Source organism: Dermacentor andersoni, chromosome 11 (genome assembly GCF_023375885.2).
Source record: "Dermacentor andersoni chromosome 11, qqDerAnde1_hic_scaffold, whole genome shotgun sequence".
Classification (NCBI taxonomy): Eukaryota; Metazoa; Arthropoda; class Arachnida; order Ixodida; family Ixodidae; genus Dermacentor; species Dermacentor andersoni.
Window position 1 is genome coordinate 111,098,560 of NC_092824.1, and position 15,130 is coordinate 111,113,689.

At 45.4% G+C, this 15,130-nt stretch overlaps 1 protein-coding gene across 3 annotated transcripts in view; it reads right to left on the reverse strand.

The window, feature by feature from the left end:
• Klp31E (kinesin-like protein 31E) overlaps positions 1 to 15,130 on the reverse strand; it is a 117,148-nt gene that overhangs the window by 38,208 nt on the left and 63,810 nt on the right. For all 3 annotated transcript variants that reach the window (XM_050186345.3, XM_050186344.3, XM_050186343.3), the window contains exons 14-17: positions 14,013 to 14,201; positions 10,685 to 10,890; positions 8,585 to 8,834; positions 17 to 81 (exon numbers count right to left, since the gene is read on the reverse strand). In XM_050186345.3, the coding sequence (XP_050042302.1) occupies positions 17 to 81; positions 8,585 to 8,834; positions 10,685 to 10,890; positions 14,013 to 14,201 (710 nt within the window). The remainder of the gene's footprint in view (positions 1 to 16; positions 82 to 8,584; positions 8,835 to 10,684; positions 10,891 to 14,012; positions 14,202 to 15,130) is intronic.

Sequence of the window (15,130 nt, forward strand, 5' to 3'; positions counted from 1 at the left end):
CTACCTCAAGACTTACATTCTTCTCAAGCGTCTGCCACCTCTGCTTAGCGACTTTCGGAGAGAACAGGACCTTTCGTACAGCTGCAATGAAGAGATAGTGTTGGAGCACCAAAAATTGCATAACTGTACTAGCCGATATATCAACGCAGCCTTTAGCAGGCCAAATGGGTTCATAGAAAACGTCAGATTTTTGTAAGGTTTTAATCCCAGAACAGCCAAACATCATTCCACATCATTATTTTTGGTCAAGGAGAGTACCTTGGAAAAAACAAAACACCTACCACCAAATGATATAACAGTAAAATTATTATTAGAACAAATTAGTAATTAAACTCCTGTGCTGTTATCTGCAAGTTTTTTCAAGCATATTAAAAACGCTACTGTGAGCTTTGCTGATGAATATTTAGTGAACAACAATTGAAATGTGAAAAAAATGCTTTGCAATCCGAGACGTCGCACTGATGTAGCAGTGCCGACGCTTCGGCACAAAATGGCTTCAAAAATAAGCCGCAACAGAATTCCAACTTGGACTATTTGGTACATGAAGTGAAACTTAACAGTGCAAGAGACAGGATAGAAGGAAACTAACGAAGCGCTTCATCCATTTCCTTCTGTCTCTCTCTCTCTGTTCACTTTTATTTGAAAAATATCTTAAGGGCCTTAGAGAGGGTACATAGGGGGTGGCGCTAATACAATACATGAGTATTACAATTAGTAAACATATTATAGTGGAATCGCAACACTTTGTGGATCCATCAATAACAGAAATTAAGAAGGTTTACAAAGAAAAGCACACTTCAAGCATAACATGATGATGATGATGATATGTAGTGTTTACTGGCGCAAGGGCCAAGTGTGGCCAAAGAGCGCCAAGGCAGTGGTGATGAGTTTGCAATGTAGTTATGACATCGATGGGGTTAATGTAAAGTGGCTGTATAGGGGCCTTAAAAATAGTCGCTCTAGAGTGCGTAAAATCTATCTGTAATAAGAATATGTCGATGACAATGACGTGTTCTATGTGCAATAAAATCCATCGTGAACGAGTGATGCAAAATAGAAAATATATAAGCTGGTAAAATCACTTGTAGCACTGCTGCCTCGCCAGAGCCCTTGACACGCAAGGGACGAGAGGCATGTGCTATACGGAAAAACTATCACAGCGCTATCCTCTATAGAGAGGAGGCGCTACGAACGTATGGGCTAATTACATGTAATACAACATCTTTCAGGAAACCTAGGACTGCGTTAGTGTCAAAGAGCGGTTCTGCTCCGAGTAACATAACAGGATGAAGGGGGATATGCTGCCGGTATGCTAAGGGAAAATGTTTCTTTCTGTCATGTTCGGCTTCCCGACACTCCAGGAGGACGTGGAGGACGGTCAGCCTCTCCCCGCATCTACCACAGGTTGGAGGCTCGTTTCCCGTGAGCAAAAAGTTATGTGTGCCAAAAGTGTGTCCTATTCTTAGCCGGCAGAGTAGGACATCTGTCCGACGTGATTTTGTTGCAGAAGGCCAGAACCCTAATTGTGGCTTTATTACGTGCAGTTTATTATTTGTTTCCATGTCCCACGAGCGTTGCCAGTAGTTCCGCAGTTTTCTGCGCAAGTAGGGCCTCAGATCTGTGACAGGGACTGCTGCGGTAGGATTTACAGAATACGATGCTATTGATGTGGCCATCTGGTCCGCCAGAGCATTGCCTTCGATGCCCCTATGACCCGGCACCCAGCATATGGTGACATGCTGGTTACATATATACGTTTTACATAGGACGGAATAGAGTTCATTGATTACTGGGTTTTTGTGCTTAGAAAATGACATTAGGGCCTTCACAGCACTTAGTGAGTCCGTATATATAACTGATTTCTCGAGTTTTGATTTCTTTATATACTTTACAGCCGACAACAGTGCGTAGGCCTCAGCCGTAAAGATGCTTGTTTCCGGATGCAGTACATCGGATTCCGAGAAGGATGGGCCGACGGCTGCATAGGACACCCCCTCGCGTGACTTCGATGCGTCTGTGTAGAACTCCGTGCAGGAGTGTTTGTATTGGAGTTCCCGGAAATGCATTTGTATTTCAATCTCTGGAGCGTGTTTTGTAACTTGCATGAAAGATATATCGCATTCTATGTGCTGCCACTCCCAAGGAGGTAGCAGCTTGGCTGGCTGCATTAGGCGGAGCTCGAGGAGTGGGACATGCATTTCATCACTAAGCTCCCTCACACGCATAGAAAAAGGCCGTCTTACGGAAGGACGATTATGAAAGAGCGTAGCATATGTCATATCGTTAATGGTATTAAAACATGGATGTTGAGGATTAGAGTGGACTTTCAGGAAATATCTTTGGCTGATGTATGTTCTCTGCAGATGTAGTGACCACTCATTTGATTCAGCATATAAACTTTCTATGGGACTTGTTCTGAAAGCTCCAGTGGCCAGTCGAATTCCTAGATGGTGGACCGGATCTAGCATCTTTAGCGCGCTCGGGGCTGCAGAATGATAGATCACGGCACCGTAGTCCAACCGCGATCGGATGAGGCTCTTGTAAAGATTCATTAAACATTTCCTGTCGCTGCCCCATGCTGTGTGGGATAACACTTTAAGTAAGTTCATTGTTCTTAAGCATTTGACCTTGAGGTACTTTATGTGTGGAATGAAAGTAAATTTCGAATCAAGTATGATGCCTAAGAACTTGTGCTCTTTGTTCACAGGAATTCGCTGACCATACATTTCGATACTGGGTTCTGCAATGAGTCCTCTCTTTCTTGTGAAAAGCACACAAGAACTTTTGTTGGGGTTGACTTTAAATCCGTTTTCTTCTGCCCATTTGGACACTTTGTTCAAGCCCTGTTGAACTTGCCTCTCACATACTGTAAGGTTGCAGGATTTGAATCCTATCTGTATGTCGTCTACGTAAACAGAATAAAAGATGGCTGGCGGTAACGAGGCACGAAGGGTGTTCATTTTCACGATGAAGAGCGTGCAGCTAAGTACACCTCCTTGAGGTACACCAGTTTCCTGTATAAAAGGTCGCGACAATACATTGCCGACTTTCACGCGAAATGTACGGTTGGACAAATAGCTTTCTATTAAGACGAGCATATTGCCACGGATGCCAATTCCCGACAAGTCTCTCAATATTCCATAGCGCCACGTAGTGTCGTACGCTTTCTCCATATCGAGGAATACGGATAGGAAATATTGTTTATGTAGAAAGGCGTCGCGAATGTTTCCCTCAATGCGCACAAGGTGATCGGTTGTGGACCGCCCTTCTCTGAAGCCACACTGAAAGGGATCGAGGATATTGTTGAGTTCAAGGTAATGTACAAGTCTGCGGTTAACCATTTTTTCAAAAAGCTTACAAAGACAATTTGTAAGGGCTATCGGACGGTAACTTGCCGCCAAGGAAGGGTCCTTGCCCTGTTTAAGAACAGGGACCACAATCGCTTCTTTCCATGTGGATGGGAGGTTTCCCGCAGCCCAAATAGCGTTGAAAAGCGTGAGTAGTGCAAGTTTGGTGTCAGCGTGTAAGTTTCTGATCATTTCGTACATGACCCTATCAGGTCCAGGCGCAGAGCCCCTGCATGTGGTCAAGGCAGCTCTCAACTCAGCAATATTGAAAGGCCGGTTATAAGGTTCATTCTGCCTGGATTTTCGTATTATGGGCTTACATTCTTCTATTTGTTTGTATTTCAAAAATGATTGCGAATAATGGTTTGAACTCTACACGCTCTCGAAGTGTTCCCCAAGTGAATCTGCCTGATCTTGTAGTGTTTCACCTTGTGTGTTTACCAAAGGAAGTGAATATGTTTGTCGCCCTTTTATCCTATTAACCCGGTTCCAGACTTTGGCCTCATCTGTATACGAGTTGATACCGGATAAAAACGTCTGCCAACTCTCTCTTCTAGCCTGTCGGCGTGTTCGCCTGCCTTGCGATTTCACTTTCTTAAAGTTAAACAGATTCTCCGCAGTGGGAGAGGCGCGTAGCAATCCCCACGCTTTGTTCTGTTTCTTACGAGCGATCCTACAGTCCTCGTTCCACCACGGGACACGCCGTTTGCATGCCAAGCCATTTACTTGTGATATACATTTAAATGCGGCATCTATTAAGAAGGCTATAAAGTATTCCACGGCAGCATCAATTCCTAACGAGGACATCTCATCCCATGAAATTTTACTGAGAGTTCGGAATTTCTCCCAGTCAGCTGTATCAATCTTCCACTTGGGAGCCTGTGGTGGATATTCGTTTTCTTTAGGTGTTCTTAATAGTATGGGGAAGTGGTCGCTTCCGTAAGGATTGTTTATAACTTCCCATGCGAGTTCAGGAAAAATAGAAGGAGAAACTATGCTGAGATCAATTGAAGAAAAGGTTTTGTTGGCAAGACAGTAATATGTGGGTGCCTTCTTATTAAGCAGACACGCACCGGAAGAAAGAAGGAGCTGTTCAACGAGACGACCTCGCGCATCGATACGAGTCGCCCCATAGGGAGTTGTGCGCATTGAAATCGCCAAGAACAACATAAGGTTCTGGCAATTGATCTATAAAGGATTGGAATTCATGTTTCGTTAATTTGTAATGTGGGGGTATATAAAGAGAGCTAATGGTGATGAGTTTGTTTAGGAGAACAGCTCGAACCGCCACTGCTTCGAGAGGAGTTTGTAGGTGTAAAAGTTGACACGCAATGTTCTTATGGATAACAATGGCGACACCGCCCGATGATGCGACAGCATCATCGCGATCTTTGCGAAAAGTTATGTACTGTCGGAGAAACTTTGTGTGTTTAGATTTTAAATGTGTTTCCTGTAAACACAGCACTTTTGGATTGTGTTGGTGGATCAGTTCTTGTACATCATCAAGGTTTCTAAGGAGACCTCTGACGTTCCATTGTATGATTTGTGTATCCATATTTAAGGTAAATTAGTGCTGTGTGTACGGAAACGGAAAGATGCCTTAGATTACAGAGCCCTTTCGAGGCCCTGTAATTGGTGTTTTGTTCTTTTTGAAGCGTTCGAGTGATTCTCGACGCTCCTTAGGCGCCTGGTGCGCCTTGAGGATAGGTGTGGTGTCCACTGCCTCTTGTGAGGTGCCGGACACGTGCTCTTGCGAGCGGGAAGTTTTCAGAGGGAGTCCCGCCTTGGAGGGCAAGACCCCTGCGCCCACCAGCCCGGAGGTCGATGGGGCTCCCAGAGGGATTTGGCTGCGCTGGCCGTTGCCAGCGCTGGAAGGGGCCTCGGAGGCTGGGGCAGCCTCGGCTGCGTCCACCTTCGGGGTCGATGGCCCCGTCTGCTGGGTAGACGGAGCAGCGCTAGCTGCAACCGCCGCGGGGGCAGATGGCGTAACTGCCGACTCACTGCCTGTGGGTCGGACAGCCGCTGGAGGCCGTTGTGACGCTGCCCCCTTACGCGCCACATCGGCAAAGCTACTCTTAGACAGGTATGACACCCGCCTACGTGCCTCCTTGAAAGATATGTTTTCTTTGACTTTGATTGTCACAATCTCTTTTTCTCTTTTCCAGGACGGGCAGGCACGCGAGTATGCGGCGTGCTCGCCTTCACAGTTTACACAGTGGAGAGTGTTTTTGCAAGCTTCAGAATTATGTTCGTGGGCACTGCACTTCGCACAGGTTTGACGGCCTCGGCAGCTCTGCGAACTGTGGCCGAAGCGTTGGCATTTGAAACATCTAAGGGGATTTGGCACATATGGCCTAACACGGAGCTTGGTGTACCCGGCCTCTACAGACTCTGGCAGAATACTTGAGCCGAAAGTCAATATAAGGTGTTTGGTCTTGATTTCTTTACTGTCACGCCTGATCTTAATTCTTTTAACATTGATTACACATTCTGGTCACTGAAGCCCTCCAAGAGTTCATCCTCAGTGAGCTCCAGCAAGTCGTCGTCTGAGACAACACCGCGGCTTGTGTTCATGGTACGGTGCGGGGTTACTGTTAATTGGGTCTCTCCAAATGACACAAGTTTCGGCAGCTTCTCATACTGCTTCTGATCTTGGAGCTCCAAAAGGAGATCGCCACTTGACATTCTGGACACCTTATATCCTGTACCGAAAACTTCGGTCAGAGTCTTGGAGACAAGGAACGGTGAAATGGATCGCACTAGTTTGTCCGGTTTTTCTGAATGAATCACGTGGAATCGGGGAAAGTTAAGGACTTGTCGTCCGAAAAACTGAAAGAGATCTTCGGTGCGCCCTCGTTTGTGAGGGCGATCAGGGAGTTTGGGGAAAGAAGTTTCCATGAAATATATAACAATTCGGCAACAGCGCCGACCACCCACCACGGAGCCCAACGAGGGAACGCGGCAGAGCTTGCATCCAAGTCTGCACGACGCCAGTCGTACGCCGTCACTATAACCGAATATGGTGTACCCAAGGTTGGATAGCCACACAGGGTTAACCCTTGCCGCCAAGAAGAAGGAAGTAAATAGAAGAGAGGAGGAGACAGGAAAGGTGGAAAGTAAGGGAAAGACGAAGGTTGTAGGAAGAGAGAGACAGGAAAAGGCGACTGCCGATGTCCTCCAGGTGGGTCAGCCTGGAGGTGCCGTCTATGTGAAGCCGAGGCCAAAGGGGTGTGTTGCCTCCGCCGGGGGGCCTTAAAGGTCCAGACACCCAGCATCGGCTCAACCCCCAGGATCCCCTTTTCCCCAGACACGGCTAAGCCGCGCACGGCTACACGCGGGAGGGTCCAACCCTCGTGTGCTCGGGTACGTGGTGTCGCAACACACCAAACGCCTGCTTGCGCAGACGCCCCTGCGGGGTTCAAGCATAACACAAAATTAGCAAAAAACATTATCCGATACATGTGCACTGAATGAAGTTATGGTACAAGTACAAAAATTAGTATAGAGCATATATATATAATCAAGGATCACAAGACTATTCTGAATAACCAGAAGAATAGCCAGAAACATTAAATTATCGCTAAAGAGGATAAAAATGAATTTCGGTGAATACAAATGGTGACACAGACAGACAGACAGAGACAGACAGAGACAGACAGACAGAGACAGACAGAGACAGACAGAGACAGACAGAGACAGACAGACAGAGACAGACAGAGACAGACAGACAGACAGACAGAGACAGACAGACAGAGAGACAGACAGAGAGACAGACAGAGAGACAGACAGACACAGACAGACACAGACAGACACAGACAGACACAGACAGACACAGACAGACACAGACAGACAGACAGACAGACAGACAGACAGACAGACAGACACAGACAGACAGACAGACACAGACAGACAGACAGACAGACACAGACAGACAGACAGACACAGACAGACAGACAGACAGACAGACACAGACAGACAGACACAGACAGACAGACACAGACAGACAGACACAGACAGACAGACACAGACAGACAGACACAGACAGACAGACACAGACAGACAGACACAGACAGACACAGACAGACACAGACAGACAGACAGATGATAGTGCAGTGATAGGTGTGCAGTAGCTTCTGTAATTTGCTTATGTTAATTTCAGTAGCGATGTGCAATGGCAGATTATTACAATCCACAATAGTGCATGGTATGAATAAGCTTGCAAAACGATGGGAGTGGCATGTTTGGCGCTGATATTTGCACGGGTGATTATGGCATAGAAAAATGGCTGCAGGAAACATTATTGTGAAGAATTGAATTAAAAAATTAAGTTATGAGGTTTTACGTGCCAAAACCACTTTCTGATTATGACGCACGCCATAGTGGAGGACTCCGGAAATTTTGACCACCTGGGGTTCTTTAACGTGCACCTAAATCGAAGTACACAGGTGTTTTCGCATTTCGCTCCCATCGAAATGCAGCCGCCGTGGCCGGGATTCGATCCCGCGACCTCGTGCTCAGCAGCCCAACACCACAGCCACTGAGCAACCACGGCAGGTGCAGAAGAATTGAATGATATTTACTATCATTCAATTCTTCTGCACCTGCCGTGGTGGCTAGTGAAAGAGTGAGACTCACGATCTTGCGACGATGTGATAAGCTTTCTAACTGAGCTCTACTTATCAGTGACGCTAGCAATCAGAAAATCACATCAATCAGAAACACAGTACAATTCAGCAAGGATTGAAAGTTGATTCCAAGGTATGTATGCAGTAAAAACTTCAATATTCATGTTATTCAAAATGCACGCAGTTGGAAGGCGGGCAGTAAATGACATTTACTTCAAATGAGTTTTACTTCAAAAATTAAACTAAACCAAACTTTATTTCTTCTTTTAATATTCCACCCCACACTGCAATAAGAAAAAGCAGAGTTCTTCAAGAATACTTTATCTAAATTGATTCAGTGTTTCTCTTTAGTGTCCCTTTAACATACACTCAAAGCATGGTGCATGAGCACTTTTGTATTCCACCCACACCGTAATGAAGCCACTGCGTCATGCAGGTACCCCTAACCTTGTGCTTGGTAGTGCGACACCATGGCCACCTAAGGCACCACAGTAGGTGCAGCGAAATCCGAAACGACCACTTCCCCAACATCACAAACCAATCGCTAGGGTAGCCCTTTTAAACTACGCACCTCAGCCACCTGAAGTGTGTACGTGCTGTTGGTTGCCCTACCTTGGTTCTGCAGTGGAACGCGCCCGGCAACACGCTGTGACATGGGCCGTGCCTGGCGGCGCAGGGCGGCCATCTCCTCGTGCCGCCGCTTCAGGACCGTCTCCTTGGTGCGATTCTGGGCCTCGAGGGAGCGGATTCTGTTCTCCTGCTGACGGCTTTCCTTGAGCATCTGCGCTATCTGCCGGTTGCGGCGCTTCTCAGCCTCCTGGTGCCGCCGACTCTCCTCCTTCATCTTGGTCACCAGGGCCACCTGAGGAGACAAACGAACTGCCATATTTACTCGATTGTAACGCGAGTTTTTTAAAAAGATTTTCGTTGCTTGAAGTTGACTCTCATTACATTTGAATAACACCAAAATTGACTGCTAAATATATGTTATTTCAAATTTCGCGGTTTTTAGTTTTAGATTGGCAACCTGTATCTATACATTTCGACTCAATCCATGGACAAGCCAAGCAAAGTCAACCTGCATTCTTTTTTTTATTTCATGGGTTCATTCGCGAAGTTATGGTGATGCAGCGTGCTCAGTATGATGCTCGCTTCAAACGACGAGCCATTTTGTTGGCTGAGGAGCTAGGAAACTGCACCGTCGCTCGGCACCTTGACATGAAGCAGGGAACTATACGCATATGGCGGGGCCAGAGGGAGGCACTGTTTAAATGCGAATTGACTGGAAGGGCTTTCGTGGACCTCGTCATGGCTGGCATCCAGAGCTCAAAGAAAAGGTTGGCGAGTTCGTGATTGAACAGCAAAGCCGCTTCTACACAAGTAACACCAAGATCCCTGGTGGGAAAAAGCCACCATGTACATTTATTCATGCATAGATTGGGACCTGAGGGTAATAAGGCACAGAAAGGTGAGCACCGCTTCGCAAGAAAGGCATATTTGCAAAGAGTGTGCACTACAGTTCCACCTGCTTTGAGAAGAGGCTGGCTTCTAGCCAGTCTCTTCTCAAAGAGTGTTAACACTCTTCTTAAAGAGTGTTAAAGACCACACAGATTCATTAAAGAAAAGTGGTTCAACAAGTAATTGAATGGTTTTAACGAGAAAGGTATAGACATTTATGTCGCTTTTTGAATCAATTCGTTTGTATCAACATATAATGCCACTCATGTGGTGCCAGACGGATACACTTAATGGCATCAAAATTTGATGTCGCTTGTGGTGTAGTGCGTTCTCACAACTAATTTGATCATCGAACACCGCGGTCACTTGCTGTCAATGTTGGCAGTTACAGCCAAACATTTCTGAAGTCCCATTTAAAGGGCCCCTCACCAGGTCTGGCCATTTTGAGCTGGCAAGCGCAGAGCATACATTGCGCGATAACAATTGTGCCTGCAAAGTATTACATCGCTACGCACCGCAGAAAGATCTGAAATTTCAAACTGATCGCCGTTTTTCCTTCTTGCGGCTGCCATGCTCCAAGCCGAACGATGACATAGTCGTGCCCGTGCACCTATGTAGTTGTGTCCGCAGTGTGACGTCGCTCATATTGACACGTGACTTCGAGAATTATTCAAGACAACACTTGTTATGTGTGCAATCTGTTGCTTGAATTGACAAATTGAAGTTTAGAGAAATAATAAAACACAAACAGTATGTCTGTTTTTTGTTTTACTTCGCACCGAAGCAAGAGAGATTTACTTCCATTTTGTCTGCTTGTTCCCACGGTCGTGCGGTCACGTGCGCAGTTACTGAAACTATGCCATTTTCTACCATGTTCCAGCGCTTGATCTTGCTCTGCGATGCGCTTGTTCTGCCTGAGTATTCGTGTAGCATTGAATTACACTGCTAGTCATGTTTCCTTGTGAACTGCGTGCAAAATCGTGCACTGTGCGAACGAGACAACATGAATCGCGTGATCTGTGACGCTGTCCACTGAAGACAGGTTTGTTCAGCCCGGCGAGGAAATTAACCATCATTGTTGTTAGTAGTGCCTGTGCAGCCAATGTGCCTTCTTTTGTCCTTGCGTTTTTCTGCCCTCAACCACCTTTAGCCATGCTGTAGCAACAAGCCCACATTGCCATCCTTGTCGATTAACATAGCACGTGTGGCACAGGTACAAAGGAGTGATATGAGCACACCACAGGTGGTGCTTACCTTGGCTTTCTTCATCTCAGCCATTTCCTGCTTGAGCTTGCGAACCTGCCGCTCATACTCGCTCTGGTTCTTCATGAGCTTGGCATGTTCACGTTTGGCTGACTGCATCTTCTTGAGCTCACCTTGCAGATGGCTCAGCTTGCGCTCAAAGTCGTTCTTAATCTTGCGCACTTTCTCGTCGGTGTCCTTTGATGCGCCAGCCGAGCCTGAACAGAATGCAGCACACGAATATGAGAAGTCACTGATGAGACCAACTGCATTCTTGAACACACATGCCTAAACACTTAATGGGAACAAGGCAAATCAACATCATCCACTGCATAAGGATGACCTCATGCATGCTCATTGTACTGTACGGGTTTCCATTTTTCTGTACTGTGTAAATGTTTATGGCTACTGCAACCCAGTACAACATCATAGCAGGGTTGGTGCAGAAAGGGGTTGTGAAGGAGAACAGAGAGGCAGAAAAAAAATCTTGAATCCATACAAAATAAGATCAAGTGATTTGGCTTTCAAGCAATGAGTACCTTGCATTATCATTAGTAAGTTTATTCCAATCAACAGTATATATAGGAAAATGTTCTTGAAACAATTCATTTGGAAGGTTGACCGTTATTATATTACCATGTCAATTCTGAGTAGCATAACCTGAGGAGTAGGTGAGAATATGTGCAGCAGTGATACTGAAATGACCATCGATTAAAGGGACACTAAAGGCAAATGTTTAGTCAAGCTAAAGTGACAGATTAGTGCTCAAGAATCTCTAAGGCATCAGTATTCTCATACAGTTAGTTAATAATCCAGAAATTGAGGAAAATGCAGGACATGGTTAGAGACTCCCCCGGGACATTCAATTTCTTGCCCGATGACAAAAGCACTCGTTTAAATTGTCACTAGTAGCGAACCACTTGATGCAAAAAACATGCTTGTATTGCATTACAAGATGAAATAAAATGCTACTTGTCCAGTTCCAGTTTATTTTTAGAAAACTTGCTGAAACTACTCTAGACAATGATGCGGGCATTCAAAAGGTTTCATTTTCGCTCGACTCTGCGCCGCCCATGCTTTTGCGTTTCAGTAGTTTCATTATCGCGTACTGCTGCGCTGGTTTTGCTGGCTTGAGAAGCTCTCACGAACTGCTAGTAGCAGAGAATTCAACTTCCATGTGATGTTGCGGGATGCCCAAACGGTCTACGACACTTGACCAAAAATCAGCTGCAGCGGCAAATCCACCAGCTCTGTCTCAACTCGGTACCGCCGTCTCACAGGTGCCGTTTTACTCACCGATGGCAGCAAAGGGTGGTAATAGTGTATGCAACGTCACCACTCCCCTGGTTGGGTGGCGGGAGATTTGAATTTCTAAAATGGTATTCAGACCATAACTGTGGCGAGGTTTCCGGAATGGTTTTTAAATAGTGCACGTCGACTCAGTATTTGCCTTTAGTGTCCCTATAAATTGGGAAAAAAGAAATCGGCATGGGCAGGACATGTAATGAGGAGGGAAGATAACCGATGGTCATTAAAGGTTACGAACTGATTCCAAGGGAAGGGAAGTGTAGGAGGGGGCGGTAGAAAGTTAGGTGTGTGGATGAGATTAAGAAGATTCCAGGGACAACATGGCCACAATTAGTACATGACTGAGTAGTTGGAGAAGTATGGGAGAGGCCTTTGCCCTGCAGTGGGAGTAATCAGGCTGATGATGATGAAATTGGAAAAGAAAGAAAGCTTGTTAATGTTACTCCCCGTTAAAAACATTCGAGCTTTTCTTTTTTTTTTAAATCTAAGCAAACACCCAATACACAGAATAAACGTGTACTGTGAAATGTTCTCATGCACTAATTTCTTGCTCTCCATGTAGGGGAACAGAGCTTTTGATTGCCAGTATGTCTAGCCAACCAGTTTAGTCTAATAGTACCAGCAGAGTTGAACTAACTTATAACGATCCCAGATACAACGATCTATCAGTTATGACATATCATGGCATTTACGATTTTCCCGTCCTGCCTATTGAAACTGCGTCCAGATATAACAAACATTTTCAAAAGTGCCATACTGTTACAATGAACATTTGAAACGCGGTCGCTGTAAAAGGAGGGCACACGTGAAGCAAGGAAGCGTAATCTAACTGGGCACATAACAGTTCTCGTGCAGTTCTCCTTAGGGCAATGCGTGCACAACATCATGCACGCTATTAGGACAGTCTGGACCAATTTGAACGAACGGTTACCTAAACATTGCTATCGATATTCATGCGACCCGAGTCGGCAGTTAGGGTTCGTCAACACTTCATTTGCGTTGTTGCTGATAACAGTTCAAGATCGCATTCTACTTTTTGAACTTCGCACTTCTACACCAAAGCGCACATGTCATTGCTGCAGCCATAATGGCAAGACCTTTGAAAAATGCCGGCATGCTGCAGTAGTTTCCACTTCAAGCCACCTAGAATGCTTGCCTACCATTCAGAATCCACTCGCGTCCCACTAATAGTAATGTATATCACAGTTCTCGAAGAAATGGCGGTGGATGTGCTCATAATTGCAAAATGGCAAGCGATCGGAACTGGCCAGGAGCAGTTTCAAAGGAGCTACAACGCCACATTTCGTTCTTTAGATCACGTTTTTAACGGAAACTTGCAGTTAGATGTGGAAAAGTACTGGGAAGAAGGAAAAGAAATGAAAGTAATCTTCATATCAAAGTGGTGTCGAATCGCAACTGCTGTCATCAGCGATAGTGTCAATTTTTCCACATTTTGAAGGGCAAGTCCACATATAACGAACTACTGATACAACAACCATTTTTGGTGGAACTATCGAGTTCGTTATACGGGTTCGACTTTATCTGGTATTGCTTTGTGCCCATCCTGTTAAGGTAATCATTCTGTGCTACGTTTTTTTTTGTGTGCGCAATGAAAAATCACGCCCGTCTTGTCGATGTGTGCTTCTTTGTCATTTTTTTTTTCATAACCAGCCATGAATTAAGAGTTATACAATGGGTGCAAAGAGAAGGAAAGCATAGCTGGAGGTGGCAGAGCACTAGGTGGTGCGATGAAATAAGAAGATTTGCAGGTATAAGATGGTGTCAGCTGGCACAAGACAGAAGCAATTGGAGACCACTGGGAAAGGCCTTTGTCCTGCAGTGGACATAAATAGGCCAATGGTGATGAATACTTATGTACCAGTATGTGGGAGAAGACGACACTGGTATTTCCTTTTTTTGCACATTTTAAAATTTTAGTCAAAGTAATGGTGGCTAAGAAGTTTGCAAACCCTCATTCCAAAAAGGAAACAAATGGAAAGCCTCCAGACATGCCATTTTGTGGCAAACTCACTCATGTTGGAGAGAATGCGATCTCTCTCTATCTCAGTCTCGCGTATTTTCTGCTGCAGCTGCATCAGCTTGTCCTCGTAGTGCATGCGCATTGTCTGTAGCCTGCGCTGGCTCTGCTCCAGCTGGTCGATGAGCTTCTGCTTGAATGAGATCTCGGTGGTAAGCGTCGCCAGGTCCTTGCCAATCGATTCTGCGTAGCACAGAATGCCCAAAAAAGAAAGCACGGTTGATCAAGACACGAAATGTGATGTACTGAGCATAAAAATAGTTGGCTCACACGAGTGTTCACTTGCGCAGAAGCACGGAGAACAGACCTTGTTAAAAACCTTGTTTTACGTGCCAAAACCACTTTCTGATGAGGCACGCCGTATTGGAGCACTCCGGAAATTTCGACAACCTGAGGTTCTTTAACGTGCACCCAAACCTAAGTACACGGGTGTTTTCACATTTCGCACCCATCGAAATGCTGCCGCTGTGGCTGGGATTCGATCCCGCGACCTCATGCTCAGCAGCCCAACACCATAGCCACTGAGCAACCACGGTGGGGAACTGGCCTTGTTGGTACACAAACTCAGAAACACACATTCATGTGCATTTTTGATGCAGTTCGAGCATATTCGCTTGTGCACCTGTGACGGTCGATGAGGGAGTCGGCTCTAGCGACAGTTGCGACTAATGCGAGAAATCTCGTCCATTTTCAAGAATATCAGCTGCAATTACCCAAGCAAGAGGTATGGGGTGTAAACAGTATGGCCAAACATAACACTCACATACAAGATGAAAATGCCCTTTTTATCCAAAATTCATTATAAGCACATATTTGTTACAAGCTAACAGTCTAGACCAATGTTGGATTAACAAATTATTGGATATAGCAAATTAAACATATGTTTCTGTATCAAGGGTCAACTGTAATGAAGGAAAGAATGCACAGGAAAGCAGAGCAACTGAGGACCTAGTATCATTTCTGCGTTGCATATTGTGTCTTTAAGTGCTGGATACATAATGCAAAGGAAACAAACAAGGACTTTAAATATGGTGTTGATTTAAAATGAAGCACCCTTTGTTTCTCACCTCAAGTTGCCCAACTACGTCAGGGTGTATGGAATCAGTAGCACT